The sequence below is a fragment of the Trichechus manatus genome, unplaced genomic scaffold (genome assembly GCF_000243295.1).
Source record: "Trichechus manatus latirostris isolate Lorelei unplaced genomic scaffold, TriManLat1.0 scaffold00187, whole genome shotgun sequence".
In the NCBI taxonomy this organism is placed as follows: domain Eukaryota; kingdom Metazoa; phylum Chordata; class Mammalia; order Sirenia; family Trichechidae; genus Trichechus; species Trichechus manatus.
In genome coordinates, this window is record NW_004444123.1 from 476009 (window position 1) to 489681 (window position 13673).

General features: G+C 40.7%; 1 protein-coding gene across 1 annotated transcript in view; it reads left to right on the plus strand.

Moving 5' to 3' along the window:
- Nucleotides 1-13673, plus strand: part of USH2A (usherin) — a 551884-nt gene that overhangs the window by 412450 nt on the left and 125761 nt on the right. The window contains exons 40-41 of the mRNA XM_012558807.1: nucleotides 8502-8660; nucleotides 11113-11275. Of these exons, the coding sequence (XP_012414261.1) occupies nucleotides 8502-8660; nucleotides 11113-11275 (322 nt within the window). The remainder of the gene's footprint in view (nucleotides 1-8501; nucleotides 8661-11112; nucleotides 11276-13673) is intronic.

A 13673-nucleotide genomic window follows, 5' to 3' on the forward strand; every position in this document is an offset into this window, starting at 1 on the left:
ATATTAACCCACGAAATCCTTGTTCTTTAGTGAACAAGAAAATGTGTTATGGCAGCTTGTCGTTGTGCGACTGGTAACTTTGACACCAAATAACAAAACTGCCATTTGTACTTAGGGTAAATTGGTTCACTCGAGCTTCCACGGCTTCTCCTGCTTTGACATAAATTTATGAACTCGGGAACTAACCAAGTCGTGTGGCTTCCCAGCTGACTTTAACAAATATGCCCATTTCATTCTATTTAGTCACCAGAATTCCAGGGGGCTAGGCAGTTTCAGACTCACTGCAGATGGTAGAGGGTTTGCAGGGACACAAGAGGCTTCCATGCCACAGCCTTGTAAGTTATGACAGCGGAGGGGGCTTTCTTTCCTAAGTGCAGATCATTGTTTGACATGTTCACAGCTTAAAGGAGCATTTTCTGTTTCAACACCTTACAGGTATATGGAAAGAGCATTTATTTCCTATTAACCAAGACGTGAAAAATACATTTTCCAGGTGTGTGGATGATTCTTTCCAGCCATGTTTAAACCTAGATAAAGATTACATCAATATTTGAAATGTGGTGGAAGAGCCGTTTTGTTCGCTGACCCCCTGGGAGTCTTGTCCTTTTCAGCGCAGAAGTTTTCTCTTAAGGGATATGAAGCCTGGAAACAGCCCAGTAGGTGCAGACTGAAGACAGACAGTAACAGGCAGCGTCAGGCTGACTGAAGGGAAGACCACTCCAATGACTACTGAGAATGAGTAATAGACTGTCTTCATAGGAAGACAACTAGATCATATCCAAGGATACATATAAAATAAGCCTAGAGAACTACATGTCATCATAGAGACATTTACTTAAATGAATATAGCACTTCTTTGTAATTGAAATAACAACATCATATGAGAGATGGGTTCAGGAGTGTTTGAGGGCACATGGAAACAGTGCCATGCTTGTTTTTATTTTGTTTTGTTCTGTACAGGCATCTTTCTCTATTGCAGGAATGTACTTAAGTGTTTTGCATACATTTTCTAATTTAATCCCCACAACTCTTAAGAGTTTTATATAATAATAAAGAATAATCAAGAGTTATAATAAAGAATAACTCTTTATTATTATCACCATTCTACAAATTAAGGGACTGGCATTCACAGAGTTTGGATAATTTGCCCGTGGTACTTGGGAAATAAGGAGATCTGGTTGCACAATGGTTAAGCACTAGGCTGCTAAGCAAAAACGGTCAACAGCTCAAACCCATCAGCCGCTCTGCAGAAGACAGATGTGGCAGCCTGCTTCCTTAAAGATTACAGCCTAGGAAACCCTGTGGGACAGTTCTACTCTGTCCTATAGGGTCACTATGAGTTGAAATCAAATAGAAAGCACAACAACTTGGGAAATAAGGCAAAGGAGAGATTGAGTCTGTCTGGCCCTATCTATGGTTTGTCTAGTTCAACAAGAATGATGGCATACTGTTCATAAACGTGTGTTTGTCAAACTGCCCTGCCAACTCTTCCTTAGGAGCAGGGAATACTGAATAAACATGCAATCCCATGAGTTCTGGAACACAGCCTGAAGCAATCACCATAAGCTTGCAATTTCTTAAAGTCTTGCTTTTTATTGTAAAGATTCTTAAAAATTTGGCATTCTATTCCAATATGTTTGCCTTCATCCCAAAAATAATGTGGTAAATAACTTAAAACTCAGAAGGAATGTTTTCTACTAATCTAATTGGCTAAAGAGTGATGCGCTCTTATATTTCAGGATATTGGGTCCATCTGAAGAAAGCTGACCCGAATAACAGGTTCAATGGCCAGATGGTCTTCCTCTCTGCATTTTGTCATAAATATGTGGGTACAAGTAGCAACCTTTTCCCCACTGCTTTACAGACAGTGCCATGGTACTAACGAGGAGAAATGCCCAAATGTGAGGTGGAATGCTGGCCCATTCCAGGATACTCTTGACGGAAATTTCAATAAGCATATCTTCCTACTGAAAGGCCAAATTGCAAACTGAGAGTATCTTAGTCATCTAGTGCTGCTATAACAGAGATACCACAAGTGGATGGCTTTCACAAAGAGAAATTTATTTTCTCACAGTCTAGTAGGCTAGAAGTCCAAATTCAGGGCGTCGGCTCCAGGAGAAGTCTTTCTTTCTCTGTTTGTTCTGGAGGAAGATCCTTGTCATCAATCTCCCCCTGGACTAAGAGCTTCTCTGCGCAGGAACCCCAGATCCAAAGGATGCACTCTGCTCCCGGTGCTGCTTTCTTGGTGATATGAGGTCCCCCCTCTCTGCTTGCTTCCTTTTCCTTTTATCTCTTGTAAGATAAAAGGTGGTGCAGGCCACACTCCAAAGAAACTCCCTTTACATTGGAGCGGGGATGTGACCTTAGTAAGGGTGTTACAATCCCACCCTAATCCTCTTTAACATAAAATTACAATTACAAAATGGAGGACAACCACACGATACTGGGAACCATGGCCTAATCAAGTTGACACATATTTGGGGGGACACAGTTCAATCCATGACAGAGAGCCTCTGTAATTCATTCTTCAATCTCTTTTACTACCTCCAGCAATATTCTCTTAAGAATGTTTTTAGTGGGGGAAAAATGCCTGCTTTTATCCCTCTTTATTTTACCTGTAATATTTAGGTTTTACTCACCCATAAATCAACTGAGAGCCTCAAATGGTCCTTATAATCAATTCTCTCCATCCAACTCTCAAACTTCATTTTAATTGTAACAATCTTGTTAGGAGCAGTAAAAACATTCTCAGCAATTGAGATTTAAGCCTTGAATAATATCTTCTAAATAAGCCCACAATGTGTACTCACTACACTGTTAAAGAGAAAAATAGATTTAACTTATCTAGGTATTGATTGAATCTTTGTTGTGATTTTTTTTTTTTTAATTCATGAAAAACAACATGGCCTAGCCAAGTTGACACATATTTTGGGGGGGACACAATTCAATCCACAACATTCCACAGTTTGGCCCCCCAAAATTTACGTCCTTGCCACACGTAAAACACATTCACCCTATTGTATCATCCCAAAAATCCAAATTTCATCCTGGGAAAAAATTCCTCTTCATCTGTAAAATAAAAAATACATGTTATCTGCTTCCAAAGTACAACAGTGGAACAGGCACAAGCTAGACATTTCCATTACAAAGGGGAGAAACTGGAGGGAAAGAAGGGATAACAGGCACCAAGCAAATCAGCAGAACACATTACATTAGCCCTCAAGGCTTGAAAGTAATTCTCTGTTCTCTGAGACTATCTGGGCAGTGGTCCTGCCCTCCAGACTAGGGGTGCTGGCCATGCCTTCTGGATTCTTGGTGGAGGCCCCTCAGCCCTGGGCTTCAGCTCCACCTTCTAGGCTCACTGGGAAGTCAACTCTGCTCCCTCAGCTTTGGGCAGCCCCATTCTCCTAGTCCATCTGAATGGTGACCCTACACTTTTGGGTTCCAGCAGGCCCCGTTCTTCTACCCCTTGGTCATGGCAGTACCACTCCCTCAACTTTAGGCAGTGGATGCAGCCCCATCCCCTGGCACTTGTGAACAGCACTCCCACTCTCCAGAACTGAGTTGTGAACATCTGACTCTTTGAAACCCAGGAGGCCTTGGCCCCACCCTTTGAGACCCAACAGGCCATACCCTTTGAGACCCCAGAGGTTGTGAACCTACCCTTCGAGACTGAGGCAGCTCTGCTTCCTGTGCTATTTGTCTCTTCAGCCTCTGCTTTCCGGTTCCTTGGCCCCTTGGCCCCTCGGCCCCTCAGGCCTCTTAGGCCGGCCCACCCTCTGCCCTGTTCGGGCAAGTGTTACAAAGCTCTTTAGCTCTACTGATAAGTGCCAGGAGGCACCCCACTCTGCCAATAAACCCTGGCTGGAAGGTACTCAGCTCTCTCACTCTGTGGGTCGGCAAGACTAGCTCCACCAATAAGTGCCTGGAGGCACCCCACTCTGCCAGAAGCTTCTTGCTCTGTGGGTCAGCTCATGTGCCGTCATGCACCTGTCTCCTGGTTTTGCTGCTGCTGTTTCTCTGCTGCTGTTTCTCATCAGCTGCACCATCTCTGGTGTTAGTTACAGCTCTCCTCGCTTCCTTCTGAGCACCCACCAGAATTGTCTTTGATGTCCATAATTCCAACAACAGTCTCTTCAAGACAATCTAGGCTTTTACTATTAAGCATCTTAAAACTCTTCCAGCCTGCACTCATTACTCAATTCCAAAACCGCTTCCACATTGTAGGTATCGGTTAGAGCATCATTCCACTCCGGGCACAAGCACAAGTTGTCTAGTGCTGCTATAACAGAAATACTGCAAGTGGATAACTTGAACAAATAGAAATTTATTCTTTCACAGTCTAGGAGGCTAGAAGTCCAAATTCAGGGTGCCAGCTCTAGGAGAAGGCTTTCTGTCTCTGTTGGCTCTGCGGTAAAATCCTTGTCATCAATCTTCCCCTGGTCTAGGAGCTTCTCAGCACAGGGACCCTGGGTCCAAAGGATGCACTCTGCTCCTGGCTCTCCTTGCTTGGTGGTAATGAGGTCCCCCACCCCGCCCTGCTTGCTTCTCTCTTTTATATCTCAAAAGAGATTGACTCAACATACAACCTAATCCTGTAGATTGAGTCCTGCCTCATTTACATAATTGTCTCTAATCCTGCCTCATTATCATCATAGAGGTTAGGATTTAGAACACATAGGATAATCACATCAGATCACAAAAATGGTGGACAACCACACAATACTGGGAATCATGGCCTAACCAAATCGACACACACTTTTGGGAAACAATTCAATCTATAACACTGGTCTCCAGAACTTCAAATATTGCCTCTCATTTGTTTGATCTATCAGTGGTGCTTCTGATTCCTCCATTGTTTTTGCCCCTGTGGCTAATCCGTCCCAAAGACCTGTTCTGTCTATTGGCAGAGAGTCTTTCAAAACTGTTCTTTCATTTTTTCCCTCAAGTGTCCCAGTTCAAGATTCCATTATCAAGAAAGAGCATAAATATAGAAAGATTAGCTTTGGTATCAGATGGGTGTGAGTTCAAGTCCTGGCTATGCCAATTAATCCTGTGCTGTCTAGAACAAGTTACTTAACTTCTCCATGTCTTACTTTCCTCATCTTAAAAAAAAGGTAATAAATTTATCTTACGGTATTGTATGAGGCTTTATTCACTCATTTAATTAACCAGCATTTATTGAGCTTCTACTTTGTGCTAAAATCTAGATACTAGAACTACAGTGGGGAGTAGAAGAAATTTCTTGCCTTCATTATGAAGTTCACATGTTACCAAATTAAGTGAGATAATGCACGCAGCTTGGCATAAAGTCAGAACACAAAGAATGACTGTTGTTGTATGTGTTATTGCTCCAGCCATTGCAGTGGCTTTCAAGCATTCCTCACCCTACCTGCTCTCTCTATCATGTTTTCAGCTCATCATTCACCTGCCACCAGTGTCAGCTTCCTAAAATACAGGTTGAATCATGTTATCACCTTCTATGGCCACTTGTTGCTAATTAAATATGAAGCCTAACTTTCTGGAAGAAGGAATTGATAAAATTTAGTGGTTAATTGTGTTTGGGAGTGAAAACAGCAGTGTTAGACTATTCTAAGATCTCCAGCTTAGGAAATGAAAAGATGGTATTATCACTTACTCAAAAATAAAAGCAAGTTTGTGAGTGGGAAATATAGCTAATTCTGTTTTGAACCTATTCAGATTGAGGCCTCTGTGGAGTACTTATGTGGAAATATCCAGTAGGCTATTGAAAATATGATTCTGGAATGTAGGAAAGCTATGAAGGTGGAGATAAGTGTTTAGGTATCAATGATAAGATAGTAGTAGCTGAAGCTATTGGGATAAATGCAACAGAGAGTTTAATCATGATGTTCTAATTTTTAAATAAAAATTCTCAATCTGCATTGCTAGATTCAGCACAATGTATCACCTCTCTAAAAGAATAATTGATCAGCTCCTCTGACTCAGGTCAATATCTCCTTCAGAAACTCCTTGTTGACATCCACCCCACCCAAAATCCTGAATATCTTTGGTTTGGACTAGCTCTTCTGCACCTTAAGAATTGGGGCTGCACCTATAGAAAGAAAAACCACATCTCATTCTTTAGGCTTATCTCTCATGGGTCACTGAGTCCTGCACTGTCTTCTCAGTGATGATGTTATATGTATTGTCTTAGTCATCTAGTGCTGCTCCAACAGAAATAAAGTGGATGGCTTTCACAAAGAGAAATTTATTTTCTCACAGTCTAGTAAGCTAGAAGTCCAAATTCAGGGTGTCAGCTCCAGGGGAAGGTTTTCTGTCTCTGTCGCCCGTGGAGGAAGGTCCTTGTCATCATCAGTCTTCCCCTGGACTAGGAGCTTCTCTGTGAAGGAACCTTGGGTCCAAAGGATGCGCTCTGCTCGCAGTGGTTTTTTCTTGGTGGTATGAGGTCCCCCCAGTTCTCTGCTTGCTTCTCTTTCCTTTTATCTCTTGAGGGATAAAAGGTGGTGCAGGCCACACCCCAGGGAAACTCCCTTTACATTGGATCAGGGATGTGACCTGGGTAAGGGTGGTGTTACAATCCCACCTGAATCCTCTTTAACATAAAATTACAATCACAAAATGGAGGACAACCACACAATTCTGGGAATCATGGCCCAGCCGAACTGATAAACACATTTTTGGGGGGACATAATTCAAACCATGACATGTATATTTCATTGTTTCTAAAAAAAAAAAAAGTTACCATCAAGTCAAGTCATGGCAACCCTATGTGTGTCAGAGTAGAAGTGTGTTCCACGGGGTTTTTAATGGCTGATTTTTCAGAAGTATATTGCCAGGCCTTTCTTCTAAGGTGTCCCTCCAACCTTTGGGTTAGTGGCCAAATGTGTTAATTGTTTGCACCATCCGGAGACTCCATTGTTCCTATAGCAAAAACAAATTTATTGATGTCCTCCAAAAGTAAGTGTTTAAACCCACAAGTGTTATAAGCTACCAGATCAATGATATAATTTAATGGAAACTCCATTATATTATTCATTAAAGGCTCATATCTCCCCTTGAAAAAGTGTCCATGTTGTTCATGACCAAGTAAAACTTATCAAAAAAAAAAAAAAAAAAAATTGCTGTCCAGTCAATTCCAACTCATGGCGACCCCAAATATTACTGAGTAGCTCTATAGGGTTTTCTTGGCTGTAATCTTTATGGAAGCGGACTGCCATGGCTTTCTTCGTGGCGATGCTGGGTGAGTTTGAAACGCCAATCTTTCCATTAGCAGCCAATCACAAACTGTTTGCACCACCCAGGGACCTTAAATAAAACGGATAGGTATTTAATTAAATAAATAGATTGTTGTTGTTGGGTGCCGTTGGGTCGGTTCTGACTCATAGCAACCCCATGTACAACAGAATGAAACACTGCCTGGTCCTACAGCATCCTCACAATCGTTGCTGTATTTGACACCATTGTTGCAGCCACTGTGTTGATCCATCTCCTTGAGAGTCTTCCTCTTTTTCACTAACCCTCTACTTTTCCAAGAATGATGTACTTCTCCAGGAACTGGTCCCTTCTGATAACATGTCCAAAGTACGGGACACAAAGTCTCACCATTCTCTCTTCTAAATAGCACTCTTCCAAGACAGATTTGTTCGTTCTTCTGGCAGTCCATGGTATGTTCAATATTCTTCGCCAACACCATAGTTCAAAGATATCAATTCTTCTTCGGTCTTCCTTATTCATTGTCCAGCGTTCCCATGCATATGAGGCGACTGAAACACCATAGCTTGGGTCAGGTGCACCTTAGTCCTCAAAGTGACATATTTGCTTTTTAACACTTTAAAGAGGTCTTTTGCAGCATATTTGCCCAATGCAATACGTTACAAATAGAGTGTGAAGTGGCTAAAGTGTCTAGATCATCTCTTTTTACGAAGCAATGGTGAAAAATGACAATTTTTGTACTTAAATTTGATATGGATTTAGATCCATAATTCTCACTGACAGAGTGGACTGTCCTGACTTGATATTGATGCACTGGGAATTCTCTAGGTAGACTATGATTTGGATATTTTATGGGCTATTATATCAAGGATCTATGTCAGACAGCATGCATACACAATACTCTATAGAAAAATTATTGTCACAAGCAAAACTGGTGTTGTTGTTTATGTGCTTTAAGAGTAAGTAAGCCTAGAAAAAGTATGTGACACCATTTCTAATTTCCTTGTCTTGTTTAAAAAATGAAACATTGCACCTTCATTTATATTTGACAAAAGAGTATACCTTTAAATGGGACTATTATACTTCATATTTATTGAAAATGGGTGATGCACATTTCTAACAGTTGGAATATGCATTATAATATTTTCCAACTTAAGTCTCATGCAGCTTTTAATTACCATTTAAGCAATAATCTGTCTCTCAATTACAAAATTTCAAATATATGTTGCTGTAAAAGAACAATCATTTCTCAGCCATTCTATGTAGCATGCTTTTTTTTTTCTTTCTGTCTCTCTCTCTCTGTAAAGGGATTCTCATGCCCCAAATGCCTGTGGAGTACAATGTCTTACTCAATGCTGGAAGTGAAGCACCTCTGATCTCCCCCGTTGGTCGTCATTGTTCCATTGTGCTGGACAATTTATCCCCGTTCACTGAGTATGAGATAAGGATCCAAGCGTGTCAAAATGGTGAGTGTCTTTCATACACTGACTTGGACTGAAGAGGTGCTTCATAAAAAACGTTCAACCAAAGAGGAATATATTCTCAATTCAAATAAAAAGACTAACATTCCATTTCTTATTTGTAGTGGACTGTTTACCCGGAAAAATCAGAACCTGGCATTGAGCGAAGCACTACGCATTTCTGCACATTAAATCTTGCATATTTAAATACGTGAAAATGGTGGTTTTGCAAAGTCTTGTTTTATAAGGCACTTTAAAAGAAAAACACCTAGCTCACATAAAGGAGTCATTGGTAATGTAAAACAAAATGGTATTACAAAAATTCCATAGAAAACGTTTTCACCTTGATGAAACTTATTTAAACTGTATTCAGGAGGGAGAAGAAAGTAGTTATTTAGAAGTTAAACTATACCCAAAGAAACGTTACATTTTCTCCAGTGCTTGCCTGAACCCTGTCTCACATACATAAACTCGTTTCTGAGCTTCGTGTTTCAGGCTTGTGGTCAGTGAAATCATCATCATCTGTCTATGATGTCTTACAGAAGAGCCTCTCCATTCCATTCTTCCCTCCAAATGGATAATGCTTTAAATGTAAACTGAGATTTAGGAGGGTGGAGCAGAAAATCAAGAGAGCTACACAATAATTATCTTAGTTATCACTATTACACATTAAATAGATGTTGTATGTAACTGCTCCATAGGGTTTTCAAGGCTGTAACCTATAGGGTCACTCTGAGTCGGAATTGACTTGATGGCGATGGGTTTGGTTTTCGCTTTTTTTTTAAAAAAAAACTTTTGGAAACAGATTGCCAGGCCCGTCTTACAAGGCGTCTTTGGATAGGTGAGAACAGCCAGCCTTTTGGCTAGTAGTCTACTGCTTAATCATTTTCAATCCAGGGACTCCCTATTAAATACATAGATTATATCTATTATATATATATGTATATATGGTTGTTGTGTTAAGTGTCATCAAGTCAATTCCGACTCATAGTGACCCTGTGTACAACACAATGAAACACTGCCTCGTCCTGCACCATCCTCATGATCCTTGTTATGCTTGAGCCCATTGTTATAGCCACTGTGTCGATCCATCTCGTTGAGGGTCTTCCTCTTTTTTGCTTACCCTCTACTCTACCAAGCATGATGTCCTTCTCCAGAGACCGGTCCCTCCTGATCACACGTCCAAAGTATGTGAGACATAGTCTCTCCTCTCCATCCTTGCTTCTAAGGAGCGTTCTGGCTGTATTTCTCCTGAGACAGGTTTGTTTGTTCTTTTGGCAGTCCATGGTATAGTCAGTATTCTTCACAAACGCCATAAATCAAAAGTGTCAATTCAAAGGCTACATATATATCTCAAAGGCTACATATATATATATATATATACACACATATACATACGAAACATAAGACCCAATTATTAAGAGAAAATAATGTGTAACTCACATTGATGTACAAATTGCTTCATCTTAAACTAAAAACATTTACCAGTCTTATACTTACCATGCAGGAGCTCTGGTGGGGCAGTGGTTAAGCATTGGACTACTCACTGAAAGGTTGGTGGTTGGAACCCACCACGGCTGTGTGAGACAAGATGTGTCCGTCTGCTCCCTTAAAGATTCACAGCCCTGGAAACCCTATGGGGCAGTTCTACTCTGTCCTGTAGGGTTGCTATGAGTCAGAATCAACTCAACAGCGATGGGTTTTGGATACTTAACGTTTAGCTAGAGCTCCCGTATTACCATGTCCTTAGGAACTTCCATTTCCAAATGGATGTTATTTCCCATAGAGTTGTTAGGACTTCAGAGGTTTCCAATTTTCCTTCATCTCAGAAATTAGCAGGAGCTGGGAGCAAGTCCGAGTCAATTTTTCCACTTCTCTCTATAAAATAAACAAGGTTTGAAGGGTATTGCTTTCCTTGCTTTAGCTGTCACCTGATCAACATGGACATAGCTTTCAAGCCTTGTTTCCTTGAGTTAAATGTAAAGTCAGCTTCTGCAGCCTTATGTCCTCGAATCTGTGCTGTGGACGTACGATATGTGTCAAATTATTTGTTTTGATTCCTGAGTGTTTGCAGAATGGATATTATTTTAAAATATTGGCCAAAATAAAATATGAGGAGTGTACAAGATGTGTAAATCATGCACACTTGTGAAATTCTAGCTCATTTTCACTTTCTGGCTACAACGATTGCAATAAACAAGAGATACCTAAGTTGAGACAAGCCTATGCTTTATGGCCAATGCCTGTGTCAATATACGGTTAATTAATGGGTTTTCCCAAAGTGATTCCCTGTGTCAACATTTACCTTATAGAGATTTATAGTACTAGCCTAGACGACGTATACAAGCGTATATATAAAGCTCAGATAAATCGATTTTTGTTATATCCTTACCCTTCTATATGCATATGCAACTCTTTTCCATTTGATAAATTACTAAAAGCCTCTAATTTTTTGAAGGAGGTTGTGGAGTAAGCAGTAGGGTGTTTGCTAAAACATCTGAAGCAGCCCCAAAGGATCTTAGTTCCCCCACGCTTAAGGCAGTGGGGCCGGCTTGCGTAGAGCTTACATGGACACCACCGAAAACACCAAATGGAGTCATCCTCAGCTACTTTATTCACAGGTAAGACGGACTATTACTATTGTTTTTAATTTCTAAGAATGTGTAATACTCCAGAAAATATATTTTCTATTTCCATAAGGAAATGTATGGGGATTCATGTCTTTTGGAGCACCTACTAGAGACTAAGCCTGATGCCGAGAATTACATATTGTCCAAGGAAAATAGCTGTAACTACTGTGCAACAGTTTTGGTTGAGACCTGTTTGCAAGACCAGACATCATAGTTTAGCTCGTAGAACCCTTCCTTACATTTGATGAGGTGACAGAGCAATCCTGCAGAGCGAGGCCAAGAGAGCTTAGTCTCTGCAGAGGACAAACCAGATCTGGGAAGAGAATTCTAGTATTTCCCATCCTTAGTTACATCGCGGCTGCTGGAACAGCCTCTTCTCTTCCTGGAAAGATGTTGTTTTTCATATGCAAGAGAGGCTCTGCTCTGGTTCTCCTGCTTTAACGAGTCTCCACTCAGCTGGCTAGGTGCTGTTAATGCAGCTTGTTTTCACCATCTTGTACTGAATTTATTACAGGTAATCCACCGAAAATGAAAAGAAGGAAAGAGAGAAGGAAGGGAGGAGGGAGGAAGGGAGAGAGTGAGGAGAGAAAGGTTAGGGAGGGGAAGGGCTGAGGAGAAGAGGGGAGGAGAGGGGAGGGGAGGGGAGCAAGACAGAAAGGGGAAAATAAAGCACAGAGGCAAGAAAGCTTGCTTTCAGAGACAGAAAACCCGGACTCTGGCAGACATAAAACATCGGCAGATTGAAAACCCCATTCCAAAGCACAACGCGGTTTTTCTCAGATCCTCACCCCTACTTCAACGCCCTTTGTTCTTCCCTCCTGAGTAGCCTCACACCTTCCCTTATTGGGTGGTACTTCCTGGATGCCCATGGAAACTTAGTTTAGGCTCCTCTTAACTTTAGATACTGAAACCCTTTGATTCAGATCAGTCTTCAGTGATGAGTTAAGTATCTGTAGGAAAATTATGAAAGAGGGATGTATTATTGCCTTTCTGGTTATGTAAATGACATTACCGAAAATGCGCAAGCCAAATGTCTTCTCAGCAAACATTAATTTGCAGAAGAATATTTCTGATTCAAATACACATTAACATGTAAAAATGGCTCGTGTGGATTCACGTTTTACGCAAAGCACGTTCGTGCAGGCTCTGAAATGCCCATCCTCTTGAAATAGTTTTCTTTCATCTACTTAATGCTAATTGTATGAGAAAAGCACATCAAATTCCTATTCTGAATAAAGGGAAATAAAGTATCTGTTGTAGAGCAGGATGTGGCTTCACTCTGTTGGTTTTGTAAATAAAGCTCATGATTACAGTGACTATTCCATGGCAGCTATAGACAAGGAAAACAGGAAATACAATGCAGAAAGCCCGCTTCAATGAAAAATACTGTAAATTGAATCTGACAGCGTTTGATGGCATTTGATTATTCTAGTCACAGCCAAACAATGATATAAAGAGTCATATGAAACAGAATATGTGTTACTGCCTTGCAGACTCAGAAGCAATAAACCTTCCTCCAATATGACACAATCACTTCACAATCATAATTGTAGCCTGTTTGATACCTCTGAGTACAGCAGAAGGGCACTGACTGACATAGATACATTTTGTTTTTTATTTAAAGCGAAATGAAAATGGCGCACTGGGGCTCCAGATACAATCGTCATATTCACCTACATAGGCATGAATCACTTGGCAGTTATTTCCGCTGAAGTTTAAATGTGCTTAGACAACAACAATATCAAATTTTTCTCAGAAAGCTGGAAAAAAATCAGATATTTGTAAGGACAGAAATAGAATGTAGACACATAGTTCTTTCTCATTCTGGGACTACATAGAGCCCCATATACAGTTACGGCCACAAGCTGCAGTATTTCTGGGGAGGTTATGGCATGTAGTTTCTGCTTCATCATTTGCCTCCTCTCTCTTCTACCACCACCAAAGGAAATACATTTAGCTCAAAGCAAAGATGGTTTGGCGAATTGGCCTATGCAGATCTTTCGTTAAACTGCAGGAAGCCTGCTTGGGAATCTCGTCTTGAAACTGCTTGTCACCCGTCTCCCACCAACCCTCCAAACTTTTGTTGGTTAAATATTAATTCTGGATAACAGCTTATTAAAAAGTGCCCACCCTAATAAAGAGATAAAATGTTTATGACTTTTAAAAAAAAAAAAACTGGTAAGAACAAGACTCTAAATATATTGCTTCCATTTAGTTTACCTGATATTTTGATTTACTTGGCTGACTATACGTGAGTCATGAAAGAGGAGGTTTCCTACAGAGTATTTTGAAGAAAAATAAGGACACTATTTATGTTAGCAGTTTTGTAACCATTGATTGACAGGGTACACACAACGAAGGCCATCAGGGTGTACACACAACGAAGGCC